The sequence below is a fragment of the Patella vulgata genome, chromosome 8 (assembly GCF_932274485.2).
Source record: "Patella vulgata chromosome 8, xgPatVulg1.2, whole genome shotgun sequence".
Classification (NCBI taxonomy): domain Eukaryota; kingdom Metazoa; phylum Mollusca; class Gastropoda; family Patellidae; genus Patella; species Patella vulgata.
The window spans coordinates 27037035-27054773 of NC_065886.2; the positions used below are offsets into that span (position 1 = coordinate 27037035).

The window sequence follows — 17739 nt, forward strand, 5'->3', positions numbered from 1 at the left end:
GCCATCGAGAGTTGATTATGGTCTTGATAAGTTAATTAATGTCTAATTAATAATTTAGATAACACTTCAGGCCTAAAAAAAAACCTTCAATTGGCAGATTTAGCTCTTGCGTAATGTATGGTTAAGTCTGAGAATGCTTTGTTAAATTGGGACCAGAAGCCCATCTTTTCCTGGTAAGATCACAACATCAATGTTGATTTAAATTGACAAATAATTCTTGTTTTCAATGTCGAAGACTTTAGATGATAATGAGTTAGAGACTTAACTACTTAAATTTATATTCATAATAAATTATATAAAGGTTAAATCATTTTAATCTCAATGTTGCAATTAATAAAAAATGTTTGCCCTTTTGTCCATAACCCACAAGTACTACCGCTAGAATTTGAGTTAATGCGCCTTTAATGCAATCAATGGGTTGTAACAGCTTTTTTGCGGCCATAATACTCCATACATTATAAATTTTACGGATCGCGTTGACATCGATCATTGTCCAGAAAATGTCAATGGTCAAATAGTCCTACATTCAGGGGGATTTTCGTAAATTTGCAAATGAGTTGTATGAAATTGATAAAATCATAGCTATTATAGCCTGAATAAAATGCATTTATTCGTCAAAAGCAAAAACAAAAATAAATATTGGAAACGCATGCGCAAACTCTATATCCGGTTTCGGCACACCGCGCCGCGCCAATCTGCTGAATGTCTAATGAACATTAGCACAAAGAATCTATAATTTGTATTTTTCAATTTATACCTTCACAAAATGTCTGACTCAGAAGCTGAAAGTATGGATCAGGAAGCAGAATCACCAGGGGTATAAATTTCTTTGATTCTGATTTCAAATCTATTTTAATTTTATCTCTTGACTCTAATTTCCAAGTAAAACTAAAAACAAGAGACTTGAAAGTTGAAAGTTGTGATCTGTTTGTTTGCCTTTCATCAGTTTCATAGCCTTAGACTGTCCGATTCTACATATCATTGATCTTGGGGTTGTACTAGCCTACATGATTTTTTATTTTCAACAATTCCCCTAGTGCACACTCACCTAAAAAATAATTCCTTTTAGTTAGGAAAGCTCTCTGGTGACCGTTCCGGTTCCTATCGGTCCCTAGAAATATAGCTGCAATATGACAATTACAATACCACTCTTCCCCACCTCTGTTCTTAGGCTATTTTGGAAATGCAAAATTCTACGTGAAAATAGTGTTGAATTATTCTAAATTTGTGTCAGATCAGAAGTGACGAGAAAAGATTCCTTTTGCCTTGGCGAACAAAGAAGAATCACGGTGTAAAATAAATAGTCGGTAAGGATTCCAAAATAGCCTTAGAAGTTAGAACAAACGTAGGGAGGAGCTGGTAATTCAAATTGCAGCTATATAGTGACGATCCGCTACTAAACTACGGTACTAAAAAGGATCGGTTAAAAACATGACCCTAATTCTAATAAAAATAGTAATAAAAACAAAAAAATCTTGACTGGACTGAAAGGTAATGTCTAAATAGAATAACTGTACATGTATGCCCTACCTACGATACTCTTTAAATCACAGAAGATATGTCTAACTTCAGTTTGTTGACCCAGTTTTATTAGAAAAAAAAGAAATATTTATCTTAGATCATTGATATACATTGTACAGTTGTCAGAAAGGGAGTAGGGTTGCCCATCCAACCTCGTGGGTTTTCTCTAGGTTCTCCGGTTTCCTCTCACTGCTAAAGACCCCTATGCGCCAGCAAATTATTGAAATAAACTTGAACCATATGTTATTCTCAAAATGACCTAGTTTGTAACAGTGGATGTTAACCCCCATTTCTCTCTCTCTACAATTGTCAGATTTGTGATGTAAGAGTAGTGGGGGTTGCAACTCCAAGCATATTTACAATACAAAGACTACTAAGTAAGTAAACATGTTATGATTGTATGGACACCGTGAGTTGGTAACAAAAAATCAAAATTATATAGCAAAGATATTGTATTATAGATCTCATCTGTCGTGGAATTGGGTGACTGGGTGGTCTATGCATGTACTGTATTAAAACATAAGACCCGTTCTCATGGATTCCATATTTTGTTTGTACATGACACAAGAGATAGATCATTGGGTTAACCTCTTGGTCTGTTTAATCCAACTTCTTATAAATCCAAACACATTGTTTAAAATAAAAACCTCTTCCATAATAAATTAGTCCAGAAATTACCATGTTACTATTGTCAAGAGTCGAATGGCTGTAAAACCCGCTTTTTCAGATAGAAACCAAAATGTAGACCAGTGGTTCTCAACCTTTTTTTGCCAATGGCACACCTTGAAACACATGACAAAAATAGCGGTACAAGTCAGATGACATACAAATGCAATCGTAGACAGACTAGTCATAGAAACATAGATTGTCTTTAAACTAAATAAAGAAAAACACATCTATGAACTTATCAGCGAATTTAGGGTCGTGTGGTTTTTCGCATTTTCTTAGTGTGCCTTTCAAAATTCTGCGGCACATCTATGAACTTATCAGCGATTACTCCATTAGGATCATGTGGTTTTTTGCATTTTCTTAGTGTGTCTTTCACAATTCCGCGGCACACTGGTTGAGAATCACTGATGTAGACTAACTATATATAATATATATGTCATGCATGATCAACATCATTCTTCAGTTTATTGAATTCTGAATTCCGACCTATCGACTACTTATATATTAGTCGACAGTTCGGAATTCAATAATCTGAAAACTAATGTTGATAATGCATTTTTGATGAACACAATATTTTTGCTTTCAGCCTGTACAAGGTCCTTCTGTTCTGTTAAAGACACCACCCAAGCCTAAAAATCCAGAGCAAGATGCTGACTTTGAAGAGAAAATTGTAAGATATTTAAGCTTAGAAATCATAAATTTGACCTTGATACTGTCTATGGATTCTCTACTTTACAATAGAAAAATCTAGGCATGTAGTGAAATGTATCTGTTTATTTCTGTCAACACCCTCGTCAATAATTTCACTTCAAAAACTAGGGTTGGGCGTAAATCGCAAAATGAAAATCACTACCGTATTTGGGCTATTTTCACAAAAACGTACAAATAATGGTAAAAGACAAATTTTGTAAAGTAATTATGAATTTTTATGGAAATTTTCACTGTATTGTTTAGATTTATAACTCAAGAGGAAGTATATAGGACTCTTTAAAATATAACAAAAATGTAACAAACTAAAATCTGTAGGAATGCCTTTTCAATTAGTACCATGTTAAAGACAATGTTGATTACAATAAATGTGCCAAGAGTTTGTAAGATGCCTTTTACTTTTTTCTTTAGGAAACTGACAGAACCCACAGATTTGATTTCTTACTTCAACAAACAGAATTGTTTGGCCATTTTATGCAAATGGGGGGGATGCAAGCGCAAGGAGCTGGACCTCCCACTTCTCCCCTGAAAATGAAACCAGGAAGACCAAAAGCAAAGAAAATGGATGAAAAGACAAGACTTTTGGTAGCTGGAGAGTAAGAATTTGTTAGAATTTATAAACTAATATGTAGGCCTACGGCATATCATAAATTGAATATTACATCAAACAGATGTGACAACTCAAAATATTCTTTTATTTATTAAGCTTCTTTCGGAAAGCACTCAGTCAATATTATGTTGATGACTCAGTATTGCTTTTAATTGTAGGCTAACTTCACAATTCTTGTTTATATTACACTTCCTTAACAAGTTTTATCTTTTAATAACAATAATTGTAGTCATCGTCATCGACGTACAGAAGAAGAAGAAGATGAAGAATTATTATCTGATGCTCGTAAAGCTCATGCTGTTATTACTAGATTTGATGAAAGTCCTAAATGTATGTATACATAATGTTTCAAATATGTTAATCAAAATGTCGCAATCAGTTTTTTTCACTGTGTGGTATTTGAGTAAGAAATTGTTAATAAAAAATGTTTGAATAGGATTTTATTGGGCAAAAACAATCCCACAAATTTTCAGTAAATTACCAGCCTTAATATACTAATCAGTTGAAATAGATAACGATAGCTACATTTGGATAAACCATATTTTGTGTAGGAATGGGAATATATATGTCACCCAATCCTTTATGCTTTGAGACATGATAAAAGTGGTTCTAATTAAGCGAGAGTGATAAAACTTGGTGTATAATTTCATTATATCAATGCCTTGACTAAGTTCGATAATGTGTATTTTTGGCTCGGGGTAAGCAGAGCTATAAGCAATTTGATCGGTGGAGACTTTGGGAGTGGTGAAACTTTGTGTGTAGTTACATTACATCCAGGTTTCAATTTAAGCGGTATCACATTGGAAAAAGTAAATCGAATCTGTGGAATACGATAGAAATATTTTATTGATTAGCCAAAATCCCATTCCAAGAGTCTGAAGTGCGATTCACACAATCTTAGATTTTTTATTAAAATTCCATTGTTGAAAACTGTTTCTGTCTTGAGTGGCGAACTCCGGGTGACAACTGGGTTTCGATTTCACCGAGCAGTTCTGATTTAATTCCATTGTTTTCTTTGCACGCATTCACAGGAACTTCCTTCTTTTTTTATTATCTCGGAGACAGAAATTGTATAACCCCTTCATTAGGAATATGTCTGTTAAATCTAAACATGCTGCATGGTACGTTGGTTGCTAGGTGATATAATCAGTATCTTCCAGTTCAATACTACTAATAATTTTCTAATACAATTTGTAATTAAGTCTGGATATTCATGACTAAGTTCGCTATCTCGCTTAGGTACATGTACCATGTCCCGGTAAATTAAAATATTATCATCTAATAAAAGACGAAAGTAGCACGTACAGGATAAAATTGGCCACGATCCATTCATGGATACATAAGTATGACAAAGAACTTAGTGTCTGGCATATGGGTTAGAACCTGCTGGCGTTGTCTGTGAAGTTTCGTACATATCGACGGGGGCGTCAACCTCACTATTGGCTTGTTTAAACTTGCCAATAAATTTTATGCATAGCCTTTGAGCAATCTTTGTGGAAATGGCGCTATATAAAAAATTTTAACGATAATAATAAAAGTATATTTATTTTACAGATATTAAATGTGGTGAAATGAGAGATTACCAGGTTCGAGGATTAAACTGGATGATATCATTATATGAAAATGGTATAAATGGTATTTTAGCAGATGAGATGGTAGGTTATTTGGTGACAATATAACGTAGAACTTGAGGAGCTACAGCTCTTTGATTTTGGTTGAAATAAAGTGTTAAATTTGCTTCATCTTTATATATTATTAATATTTTGTTTCCGTATCGCCATCTAGAGGCTAAAGTTAATATCCGAATGACTTAAATTTATACACAGTGTTAAGTCATGAGATGAAGAAGTCTTATGATTTTCAACAATTTCCAATAATTACTGCTAAAATTATGGCCCTTGATCTCTTTCAAATATCTTGTTGATGCTGTAGAGGCTATAGTTAAGAGGAGGCACTGCTCGACAAATATGAATTTTAAAATAACTGGCTTCTAATAATGCTATCAACTTGAAATTTTCAGGAATTGTTCACATCGACAAAATAGGCTAATCAGCAGTTTTGGGGGAATCTGCTTTACTGGTTACCATGGAAACAAAAAAAATCATTTTTACTGCTTAAAAAAATTCGTTCTCTGAAAGTATCAAAGGTAGAAGCCTGGAACTTTTTTTAAAATGTTCCTAGGACATATCTCTGTGCAGTTATCAATATAGTGTTATCTCTGTGCAGTTATCAATATAGTGTTGTTATTGTGTCCTTACATGTCATTCTATGTCTACAAAACAAAAATTATGAAAAATGTTTTCAATGAGAGATTTCAAATGCCAATTTACTACACTAAAAATTCATTTAGGGTACTGAAAATCCTTATTTGCATGGAACTAACATTACTTAAGTATGTGTGTAAGTTTCAGACATATCTGTTGTAAACTTTTCAAGAACGATTTTTTGTAAGGTTGTCGACTGTTGATATTTTACTTTTTGAGAAATTAAGACATAAAGAGGTAAAACAGCAAAATTTGAATTGCAAGAGTGTTGAAAAGTGCATTTTTTCTATCATAAACCACTTTATATGTATTTTCTTTAATTACAAGTGAAATAAAAATGAATGAACATCACAAATATGCAAATATAAAAAATCGATAATTTGAGTCAAAATTGACATTTGTCGACCCTTGCCTCCCCTTAATATCCGATTGACTTTAAATTTACTCTAGCTTTTTCAGGAATATGAAAGTCTTACTTTCAGAACAAAGTGATAAAAAGGATGTCTTATGAATATGTTATTTTTTTTTTATCTTTATAGGGTTTGGGTAAGACTTTGCAGACAATATCTTTACTTGGTTACATGAAACATTATCGTAGCATTCCATCTCCTCATTTAGTCATCTGTCCCAAATCAACATTGTCAAACTGGGTGAATGAATTTAAAAGATGGTGTCCTTCTTTGAGGACAGTCTGCATGATTGGATCTCAGGAACAGAGGGTAAGGCTTTTTTATGTCACGAAATTTGTTGTTTTGATGTAGCCATAGATTTATGATGGGCCTCTTATACGAAATTTGTTTTAATAATAATATACACATATCGTTAAATCCATAAGACTGTACCTTAGATGTAATTTCTTTTTTTAACAGTTACGGGCATTGAGTACTCTAAAATGCACATTTTAAAGCTAGCATTCTAAGTTTTGTTCATAAGATATGTCATTTTTTGTTATTTGGGGTGATAAACTACATATTAATCATCCAAAAAATACTAATTATATTTACCGACTATGTTCCAAACTTAGCCCAAAAGCATGGTAATATTCTTATTTTTGCCTGCATCAAATTTGGCATGAAGAAAGAAAGCTAATGCATGTCCAAAAGAGGTTTATATTATAATCGATAAATTCTTTGAATGATCCGCGAATGGTCCAGGTTGAAACTGTTACTGGGGGGCAGCCAAGATCGTTTACTGCGGATGATGTGACCGATCTGTATGTCATAATTTATTCAAGAGCTGATCTAGGTCGGGACAACCTTCTCATTACATAGTTTATTTCTGTCGGCATGCATCTCTATTATTACAGAACAAACGGTCAGATTGTTATGTTTCCTCCGGGTTATTTCACACTTGGAACAAGTATGCAAAGTCTTAATAAGATTGGTGTTGAAAAGTTAGTGCCTATCTTAGACTACTCAACGCCTGTAAGACTACAAGTATAATTTCATTTTGTTTAACATATTTCATCTTTACAGGCAGAAATAATTCGAGATACGCTTTTACCCGGTGAATGGGACGTGTGTATTACATCATATGAAATGGTTATACGTGAAAAATCAGTCTTTAAAAAGTTTAACTGGCGATATTTAGTTATTGATGAAGCTCACAGAATTAAAAATGAAAAATCAAAAGTAAGTTTAACTTAATGTCAGGTTTATGTAACATAACAATGTGTAGATTGTCTAATTGTAATGGATTCATATCTTACCAGACTATTGTTGTGGAACATTTGAATTGAGCATGATTTTTTATTAAATTTAGTCAAATAGAATTTTTGAGACATTGTAAAACAAATATGAAATGTCAAATAATATCTTCCATAATAGTTATTAAGTAATAGATGTCTGTATTATCTAAAGAGAAGCCTTTTCAGGGGAGACAACCATTTAAGAACATGAAATAAAACTAACAATATTTTTTCTAGTTATCTGAGATCGTGAGAGAATTCAAGTCAACTAACAGGCTATTACTCACTGGTACACCATTACAAAATAACCTTCACGAATTGTGGGCATTGTTAAATTTCTTACTTCCTGATGTATTTAACTCTGCTGATGTAAGTATATAATTAAAACCAGTTGTTTTTCAGTTTGTTTTCATTGAAGTATTCCATTATAATCTCATATCCCTTCCGGGGTTAGGACGCCTGAATGGTTTGTTATTCAGTCAAGTCTTTGGGTTTCGATCCCACGCTTGTAGGACAGGAGTAGTGTCACCTACCAAATAGTTTTTTGTGGGTACCACTTTTACAGACCCCTCTGAAATAAAGATGCATTGTGTCAGTCCTGAATTGAACAATTTTGTGTTGAGTGGACATTAATTTTCATTTCACTCTCACTATGAAGTCTCTTGGATAACAGTCAACTTCAACTGCTGAACTCCAGCTATTCTGAATATATTTTATATATAGTGTAGAAAATCAAAACCGTAAAGAGCAAACAAAATAAAGATATTATTTTAATTTGATTGGTGGTAGAAATAGATCTATGAAATTAATAAAACCCCAGATAATTATCATTTCTAAAAATTTGAAAGTATTACAAATGTTTGAAAATATTTAATTTAAAATTATATTTATTTTATAGGATTTTGATTCCTGGTTTAATACAAACAATTGTCTTGGAGATCAGGAACTAGTGGAAAGATTGCATGCAGTAAGTAACTTGTTCATATAATATTATCCATCTTCAGTAATTTCTCTACTTGCATGCAATCCACCCAGTGTGTTATATGCACCCAGACTGTACAAAGTTTTCCAATTATGTGTACTGAAATAAACTTATTTTTGTTTTTATATGCAATAGTGTTTTGTCTATCATGACCATAATTTATAATGTATATTGATTCTAAATATAGTCTAATAATACAATAAGATAACGAGTCCAGTTGTAACCAAATAATTGAACAGCTATCTTTATCATTACAACTTTAATTTGGATGTATTGTTCAATTTTTTTTTCAGGTTTTAAGACCATTTTTACTGAGACGTATCAAATCAGAGGTAGAAAAATCTCTATTACCTAAGAAAGAAATCAAGATATTTGTTGGTTTATCAGCCATGCAGAGAGAATGGTAAATATTGTATTTGTACACGGTGAACAGTCCATATGCTGATTACACTATTTTGCCGTATTACACTATTTTGCCTATACCGTTTTTTTTGGACTTCGAATTTTGTCTAATGGTTTGGATTGTTCATACTTGGTTTTATTTTATTTTATAACTACTAATACAGTAGGGTCATCATTGTATGACAGACAACATACTACTATATTGTCTATAGTGTAGAACAATACTACACCCAAATCATTCTGAAGGTGTATTATAGTGTAAATGTGGTGTAAAGTTCAACACAGTTCACTTCGTGGTAATGGATAAGTTAAGAACATCATCGAGGTAAAGTGCTTGCTGGAGTATGGTTAAATAAGTTTTAAAGAAGTATACATCTATTTATATCTCATTGTATTTAGGTATACTAAGATTCTGATGAAGGATATTGATGTAGTGAATGGAGCTGGTAAATCAGATAAAATGAGGCTCTTGAATATTCTTATGCAGTTGAGAAAATGTTGTAATCATCCATATTTATTTGATGGTGCTGAACCTGGTAAGTAATCAGGATTGATTGGCTAATACAGATTGTGTTTTATGTCATAAGAGACTTATTTTATGTAGCATGCCTACCAGTGAATGTATGCCAAGGAATGCTTAACCTGATAAAAACATTCCCTGATATCAGAGATGAGGTAGATGTATAGTTTAAAAGTTTTTTTTGTTTTTAGGACCTCCTTACACAACAGATAAACATATATTTGAAAACAGTGGCAAAATGGTAATCCTAGATAGACTCTTGCCAAAACTAAAAGCACAAGGTATGTATGTTTATCTACAGAGTATTCACAGAACATCAGCTGATATGTGCAGAAGTTGGGGCATGTAGAATGTGATCATAGCAGTTGTCGATAAGATAAATGTTAGGACTGTATAAGACCACTGGATACCAGTTGATCGTGACTGCAATACATTTTTTAAGCATGTGCACCAACCAATGACACACTGTTAACGTACTACCAGTGAAAATTAAAGTTAATTATTACTGAAGTAAAAAGGTAATGCTGTATCGGAGTTCCACAATGTCCATATTTTGTACAAAGTGTATTAATTCAAAGCAGTGATTATTTTTCATCAGTATATGCATATGTCCATCTAGATTGGCTAAAGTATGAAAATCAGAGGTTTTGTTAGCCTAATGTTATTTATTAAATGGTTTGTTACAGATTCTCGAGTGTTAATCTTCAGTCAGATGACACGTATGTTAGATATATTAGAAGATTATTGTTTTTGGAGACAGTTTGATTATTGTCGATTAGATGGACAAACGCCACACGAAGAAAGACAAGTATGTATTATTCCAATAATCCTTATATAAATTAAACAAAAAACAAAATGCAGTAAGTTATTGTCAGATTTTGTATAAATGCAGTATGCTGCCCATCTATGTGCTTAATCATATGGTATTGATGTAATACAATAAAACAAGATGAATTGTTATTGGTAAAATACGCAATGTGGGTTGTTAACAGAAAACCTGTTGTCATTCTTATGATCATATTAAATATTTCCTTGATTGGTCAATGAAAGGGGTGTGTGTTGCACGACATTTCAACCCCTTATTATCTCAAGACGGATTGAATATTGTTGAATCTGGTTTGAGGGTTTATCTTCTAACTCAGCAATGATCCATTATTTCTGGACTGTTATATTAGACAATATTTTATGTTATTTATTAGAGATGAATTGTTTTTTTCAGCAATCGATCAATGATTTTAATCTACCTGGTAGTAAGAAGTTTATATTTATGTTGAGTACTAGAGCTGGTGGTCTGGGTATTAATTTAGCAACAGCTGATATTGTTATTATATTTGATTCTGATTGGAATCCACAGTGTGATTTACAAGCTATGGTATGTAAAAAATATTCAGTTGCTAATAGAATTCATCACAGGATTAACTAAATAATTTATCAGTGTTTTAACTAGGAGGGCTTGGAATATGCAGGGTTTTTGCTACTGAATTGCATTTATCTCCAGATGGAAAATTGCATAGAATGATTTTGCCAGTTATGGACTTTACACATATTTATCAATTAATTTCTCTTTGAGGTACTTATGTCTAATTTAGGTCATTTATTATTACACAGTTTTAGCCTAGCTTCATTTACTTTAATTTGTCTGATTGTTATCTAGTGTTATATATTAATTTAACATTATTTGAAGTTCAACATTATTGTATAAACTTAAAGTCCATATAAGTTTCTATAAGGTATGAAATAGCTAATTAAGTTATGGTTGAAAAAAAAAAAAAATTCCATAATACTTTAATTTTCTGTAATTATTAATTTTATTGTAGGATCGTGCTCATCGTATTGGTCAGAAGAAACAAGTAAAAGTATTCCGATTTATAACAGAAAATACAGTAGAAGAAAGAATTGTTGAAAAAGCTGAACTTAAACTGAAATTAGACAGTATAGTTATACAACAAGGTAATTTCCATGTAGCCATTTTCAGTTGTGTATGCTATGAAAAATTTACTGGTTATCAACATGACCCTTAACATATTTTAGGGAGGCCCAATGTTGGCCGAGAAAGTTCCTCAGGACTTTCCAATATGGTTTCCCCATGTCAGTGGTGCAGGATGAAAGACCTGCCAAGGAACAGTGTCTGGTTGTTTGGATGTATTAAAAACCAAGGTCCTGTGCACACGTTGTAGTGCATTTAAAAAAAAACCCCTTAACTATTGGAATTTGAAATAAAGAGTAGGCAGTAGCGCTGCTGTCCGTGCAAAATTTCCCTCCTAGCACATTGGAGAAGAACATGATTATGATGGTGTATTTAGATGATTTTAACATGATATTTGGAGTGCAATTAATTTCTTTTCTAATACTCTTTACTTTTTAAATGCCCCATTACTCATTACATTTCCATTATTTTAAACTGTGTAGTGGTTACTTTACATTAGACATTACGCTAGATGTACATTATGAGGTGTGGTGGGGGATGTATCGTCAGAATGTGTTTTTAACAAGTAGTTAAACTCTGTTTGCAAACAAACTATTGATATCTGAATTGATTATATTATAGGTCGACTAGTAGATCAAGCCGCTAATAAATTAGGTAAAGATGAAGTATTAACTATGATTAGACATGGTGCTAGTCATGTATTTGCTTCTAAAGACAGTGAAATTACAGATGAAGATGTGGATGAAATCCTTGCAAAGGGAGAACAAAGAGTAAGTAACTTATTTATAAAATATATATCCACCGAATTAACATCTTAACAAATTTTCAGTCAAAGTTAGTATTATGGTAAAGATTTCACATAGTAAGCATTGGGTTATCAAACTATAAGTATTTTCAGAGAAGTACTCTCCCAGAGTAATTGCCCTTGTTTAAAGATATTTCCATACTTACTCATTTTTTTATCTTTCATTATCTGTAAAGTTGTAAAGTACTGAATTAGTCAAGAAATACTTAATCTTAACATGTAAAATACTGTCTCTCTGGATAATAATTTATTCTGTTGTTTTGAAGTTTGAATTGTTTATTTACAGACAGAGGAAATGAAAGCTAAACTTGATCAACTTGGAGAATCATCATTACGGAATTTTACCATGGAATCAAATGAACATAGTGTTTATAAATTTGAAGGAGAAGATTATAGGGAGAAACATAAAATGGGAGGTATTGGATGGATCGAACCTCCAAAGAGAGAGAGGAAAGCTAATTATGCTGTTGATGCATACTTCAGAGAAGCGTTACGTGTCAGTGAACCCAAGGCACCCAAGGTAAAGCATGCTCTGTAGTGATAATAACTTGGAACAAAAAAATCTTGTCATTAATGACAGACAAGATCTTGAAAATATAACCAGTGTGTAGAAAATCTAGTCAAACCATTGGGGAAATATAGTTAACAGAAATTGATCATTTTATCAGATATTTCTAGTGAAGCACATTTTACTATGAATGATGCGCCACACTTAAATAGCACAATCTAAACACTGTAATGTTCTGAATTACCCAATTTGAGCGTATTACACATATTTTTTTTTATGTAATGGAAATTTAAAATATTAACATGGTATATTGTAGGCTCCTAGACCACCCAAACAACCCAACATTCAAGATTTCCAGTTCTTTCCTCCTCGATTATTTGAACTTTTGGATCGGGAGATTTATTTTTATCGTAAGTCAATAGGCTATCGGGTGCCCAAGAATCCAGAATTAGGAAATACTGCTGATAAAATCCGTAAAGAAGAACAAGATAGAATAGATGAGGCTGAGCCTCTAGGTGAAGAAGAATTAGAGGAGAAAGAAGAATTATTAAAACAAGGCAGTAATGGGGTAAGTTTACATTATTGTTATCCAGATTGCAAGGGGATGTGGAGATTGATGGTTTCATTGCCTGGCAGCCTATCTTTTTCTAGGAATATAAATCAAACCAATGAATAATACAAGAGATAGATAAATGTTATGGATTCAGTTGATGTATGTCACATGTCAAGTATTATGTTCAATTTTGATGGTGATCTCACGATATTGTTGTTCAACAATTATGTAGAAAAATACCTTGTAAGGGTGTCGTAACTGTATAATTGGTACACAACACTGGTTAAACGTTGTAGCTATGGAAGTAAAATATAATAAGACAGGTGTGTGTGAAAGGATAATATAGTAATCATATACATAAGATAATTTTACTGTATTTGTCTCAAACGGGTAGTTTTCAGTATGAAATTAAAAGAAACCCACGTGAACTGAAAGTGACCATAACTGAAGTTAAAGTTGATCAATTTTAATAATTTCTGAACCAAAATGTTTTTTTTTTCAAATAAAATTGCATTTGATTTTGTCTGTCTGAAACTATAGTTAACCTTTGTTCAGATATCTTGCTTAAAGTTATAATAATCCGTTATCCGTCTTCTGTGAACTTACTATATTACTGATTTATTGTAGGGTTTCACAAATTGGTCGAAGCGAGATTTTCAACAGTTTATCAAAGCTAATGAGAAATATGGTCGCGATGATATTGATAGTATAGCAAGGGAAGTGGAAGGAAAAAGCCCAGAAGAAGTAAGTTATCTAAATGTTTTTCTGTTAAAGTTGCAATTATTTATGGAGATTGAAATAATTTGTATTGATACTAATTCGTAAATATAAATTTAGAAATTCTAAAAATGAAGCACCGTTATCTGCTACCGTTTCAATTATTATCCCTTATATATCTAATTGAGTTTTCAAACCCCGTATTTGAGAAACTTGGTGGTTTGAAGGATATAGTAACCTATATATATTTGGCGTTCTGAATTTATATTCTGAGAAATGATACTAACATTTTACTTGCAATGGTGTGTAAATATATTTTCTTCTCCGTTTTACAGGTAATTCAGTATTCTACGGTATTTTGGGAGCGATGCAATGAATTACAGGATATTGAAAAAATTATGGCACAGATTGATCGTGGTGAGGCCAGAATTCAACGACGTATTGGTATAAAGAAAGCTTTAGATGCCAAGGTACGAAATCTGACAACTCCTACTAGTAACTAGTATATAATAAACCTCAGTAAAAGTTCTGCTAATAAGTTTTTAGATTCATTTAAAGCTGATTGTTTCTACTTGTTTTAGATGGCTAGATATCGTGCACCATTCCATCAACTACGAATACAATATGGTACTAACAAAGGTAAAAATTATACAGAAGAAGAAGATAGATTTTTAGTGTGTATGTTACATAAACTTGGTTTTGATAAAGAAAATGTTTATGATGAATTACGTCAAGCTGTTCGGCAAGCACCTCAGTTTCGATTTGACTGGTTTATTAAATCGAGGACAGCAATGGTAAGTGGAGAAAATACATTTAACTATCAATGCTTTACAATGATAAAAAAAAAACTATAGCAAAATGTCAATTTTTTACCGATGAACAACTTGTATGTATCCATGAACATCAAGATCAAGATAGTATCAACCCTAGAATTATGTTTTATTTAATCTTTTAAACTACTATCTTGAAGTCTCTTATCATTTGAGGATTTTTTAATCTTGTGCAAACTACAATATTCTGAAAGTGGAATCTCTATAGAAATATCAATCCAAACTTTGTTCAGTTTAGTCCAAAATATGTTCAATTTGGGTAAACATTCGACATACACTGCAAACAATATAAGTGGGATATTGCCAAAATTAGCACCACCTATAATTTTACTAAACCGTATTTGTTGATTTGAATCCTGGCATGGGTAGAGAACCACCACCTGTATCTAGTCATAAAGAGGACACATTGCCTGAGCAAAATTCTGTTGCCTTGCATCGCACATAACCCCAGAAATAAAAATTACCATTGGTATGTTTCAAAATGATGTCAATATTCTGTTGACAAGTTATTAAACCCAATTCAGTTTTATATTGTAAATTGTAATGTTTTATTTGTAGGAATTACAGCGTAGATGTAATACATTAATTACATTAATAGAAAGAGAAAATATGGAATTAGAAGAAAGAGAAAAGGCAGAAAAGCGAAAGAAAGGATCAAGACCAGGAACACCCAAGGTATTATTGATAATTGTTCTTGTATTTTTCAAATCTGGACACACTCTAGAATGCCTTAGTTGTTGGTGGCCCATTCTATGTATGATTTGTACATTAACTTTACATTCATACTTCTGCAAGTTACTGAAAGTAGCAAAACTAATATAGAGTGTGTGTGTGTTCAAGACAAATCATTAAGTATAAGCTAGCTTCATAAACCCAACTCTGTACTGAATACATATATTCAACTTATCTTCTGGCATTGAGCTTTACAAGAATATTTTGAGGTTATTTCTCTAATCAGATTGTATTAATATGGGACGTTTGTTTTTACAGGGTGCTAACAAACGAAAAGCAGATGGAACACCAGATAACAGAGGTCGTCCTAAAAAACAGAAAAAATAAACTCTTATTGTACTTGAAGTGCTTATCATAAAACTTTCACCTCATTATCTTATATTTTAAACACTATGTTGTGAACATACAATCATTGTAAATATAGTCACGGAGCAGTTTTTTCTTGAAAGGAAGTAATCAAAGTAACCTATTTATTACCAATTGATTCATATGAAACCCCTCAAGACTGCCATAGGCCAAGTGGAGGTCCTATTGAAGATGGCAAACTACTGATAAAAGTTTAGAAATTTTCAATGCAGCCAAATCATCTATTTTGATCATCTTATTGAAGAAAATAGAGAAATCACTGAGATGACAAAATCTTTTACAATTCCTGTCAATATATTTGAAAGTGATGATTTTATTTTGTGAATATCAATACGCATGGTTAAATTATTCTAAATAATCTGCTTCGATTAGAAATTTCATCCACATACCTTTTTTCTTCCCATTTAATATTCTCTGGCCATATCAATTATCTACAAATCTTTACAGGTACATTGTCGTTCACAAAACTGAAGTATATTGGTATTGTGGGTTTAGAAATATTAAGATATGTCCTACATCATCTGTACTCACGTAGTCTGGGAATTTGTAGCAAAGGACAGCAAGTACATGCTAGATTTGTGTTAAAAACCAATAAGATATGGACAGAAAATTGACATTTATGTGTTCCAAAAGGTTTGCTTTGGTAGTAAATACAAGTCAGGTCAAATATTGTGTAAATGTAGATGACAATGTTCCTATAAATAATAAAAGGTAATAGTCATGCCCCCACCTCATTGTTGACATTATGTAAATAGAATCATCTATTTTTAACTAGTTAATAGTATTGCTGTATAGTATATCAGCTATCGTAAATGTCTGTGTTATATATATATATATAGTCGATAATCCCAGATAAAACAAAATACATATTATGTTGTCTGTGTTATATTTCATCCCAATTAGTCATATATTGAGAGACTCTGATCAACTGCCTTCTTGGGCACCATTTTATTACACAATTGTATGTTTAAAGATTCATTATGGGAGATTAGATAAAGAGCTGGCAGTTTCCACTTTAATATAAAGAAACTAGAGAATGTAAAGGGAATTTGCTGAAAATTAGTCAAATTAATCCACTCTAAACCAAGATTTTAGCGATTGAATTTTCAACCTAGCCTCGATGATCATTACTAAAGTTGGTAAGATAAAAAACATAGTATTGATTATCCATTTCATGATTAAATCAAGATTGAAATTAGTGCAAAAAAATGGTATCATAATCTAATAAACATCGCAGACTAGCAATGACATCGAGAGCTGATTATGATCTGGATAAGTTAATTAATGTCTAATTAATAATTTAGATAACATTTCAAGCCTAAAGAAAGGTCTGCAATAGGCAGAATTAGCTCTTGCATAATGTATGTTTAATAGACCAACATTAGAAAACAACAAACATAAAATAATGAGTTTCAGAGAAAATGAATGGAATGATAGTTCTGCTTAAAGATAATTGTTCCAAAAGTATCTATCGGATGTTTATTTCCAATAAAAGTATGGCAAATTTGGATTATATGGAAAGTATAAACCCCCAATCTTACTAGAAAAATACTGGATGACCTGAAAAACACCCACAGGGCAACACTGGGCAAAAATGTCAGGGTATCACTAACTGGCAACCCGATTAATTAGTTTGAATATGTTTATACTCCAAATATATCATCAAATCACACAGTTTGTACGTTGGATAGTATCTTTAAGATTTATGTGTAGGAATGGGATAAGATTCTGTAATTGAATAGCACTAAGGTCAGGCCAAGAAAGCAATATTGTTAATTGATAAATACATGTAGATGCATCTATATATTATGGCTCTGGTCCTACCAGAAAACACATATTGGTAGTGATCTGTTATGTCTGATTTTATAAACACGGTCACGATTAAAGAGAGAGAGAAATGGGGTTCAATTTTATATCAATAAATAGCTTGTGTGTAGG

General features: G+C 32.2%; 1 protein-coding gene across 1 annotated transcript; it reads left to right on the plus strand.

Annotated features, from left to right (window-relative positions):
• Window positions 1-680: 680 nt before the first annotated feature.
• Window positions 681-16670, plus strand: LOC126830912 (SWI/SNF-related matrix-associated actin-dependent regulator of chromatin subfamily A member 5). Its single transcript, XM_050561417.2, has 23 exons — window positions 681-817; window positions 2777-2860; window positions 3310-3494; window positions 3738-3838; window positions 5063-5163; window positions 6312-6491; window positions 7248-7403; window positions 7697-7828; window positions 8358-8426; window positions 8735-8844; window positions 9243-9379; window positions 9555-9644; window positions 10050-10171; window positions 10583-10735; window positions 11181-11313; window positions 11912-12060; window positions 12382-12615; window positions 12920-13171; window positions 13784-13900; window positions 14209-14343; window positions 14455-14667; window positions 15262-15378; window positions 15694-16670. The coding sequence occupies exons 1-23, from the start codon at window positions 767-769 to the stop codon at window positions 15760-15762; spliced, it is 3090 nt and encodes a 1029-aa protein (XP_050417374.1). The 5' UTR covers window positions 681-766; the 3' UTR covers window positions 15763-16670.
• The last annotated feature ends 1069 nt before the right edge of the window (window positions 16671-17739 follow it).

What these genes read in the sequence shown, in the direction of transcription:
- LOC126830912 (XM_050561417.2), top strand. Translation starts at nt 767, where the DNA reads ATGTCTGACTCAGAAGCTGAAAGTATGGATCAGGAAGCAGAATCACCA. An exon ending in TTAAAAATGAAAAATCAAAA is followed by an intron (nt 7,404 to 7,696) that starts GTAAGTTTAACT and finishes TATTTTTTCTAG; the next exon opens with TTATCTGAGATCGTGAGAGA. An exon ending in TTGCAAAGGGAGAACAAAGA is followed by an intron (nt 12,061 to 12,381) that starts GTAAGTAACTTA and finishes GTTTATTTACAG; the next exon opens with ACAGAGGAAATGAAAGCTAA.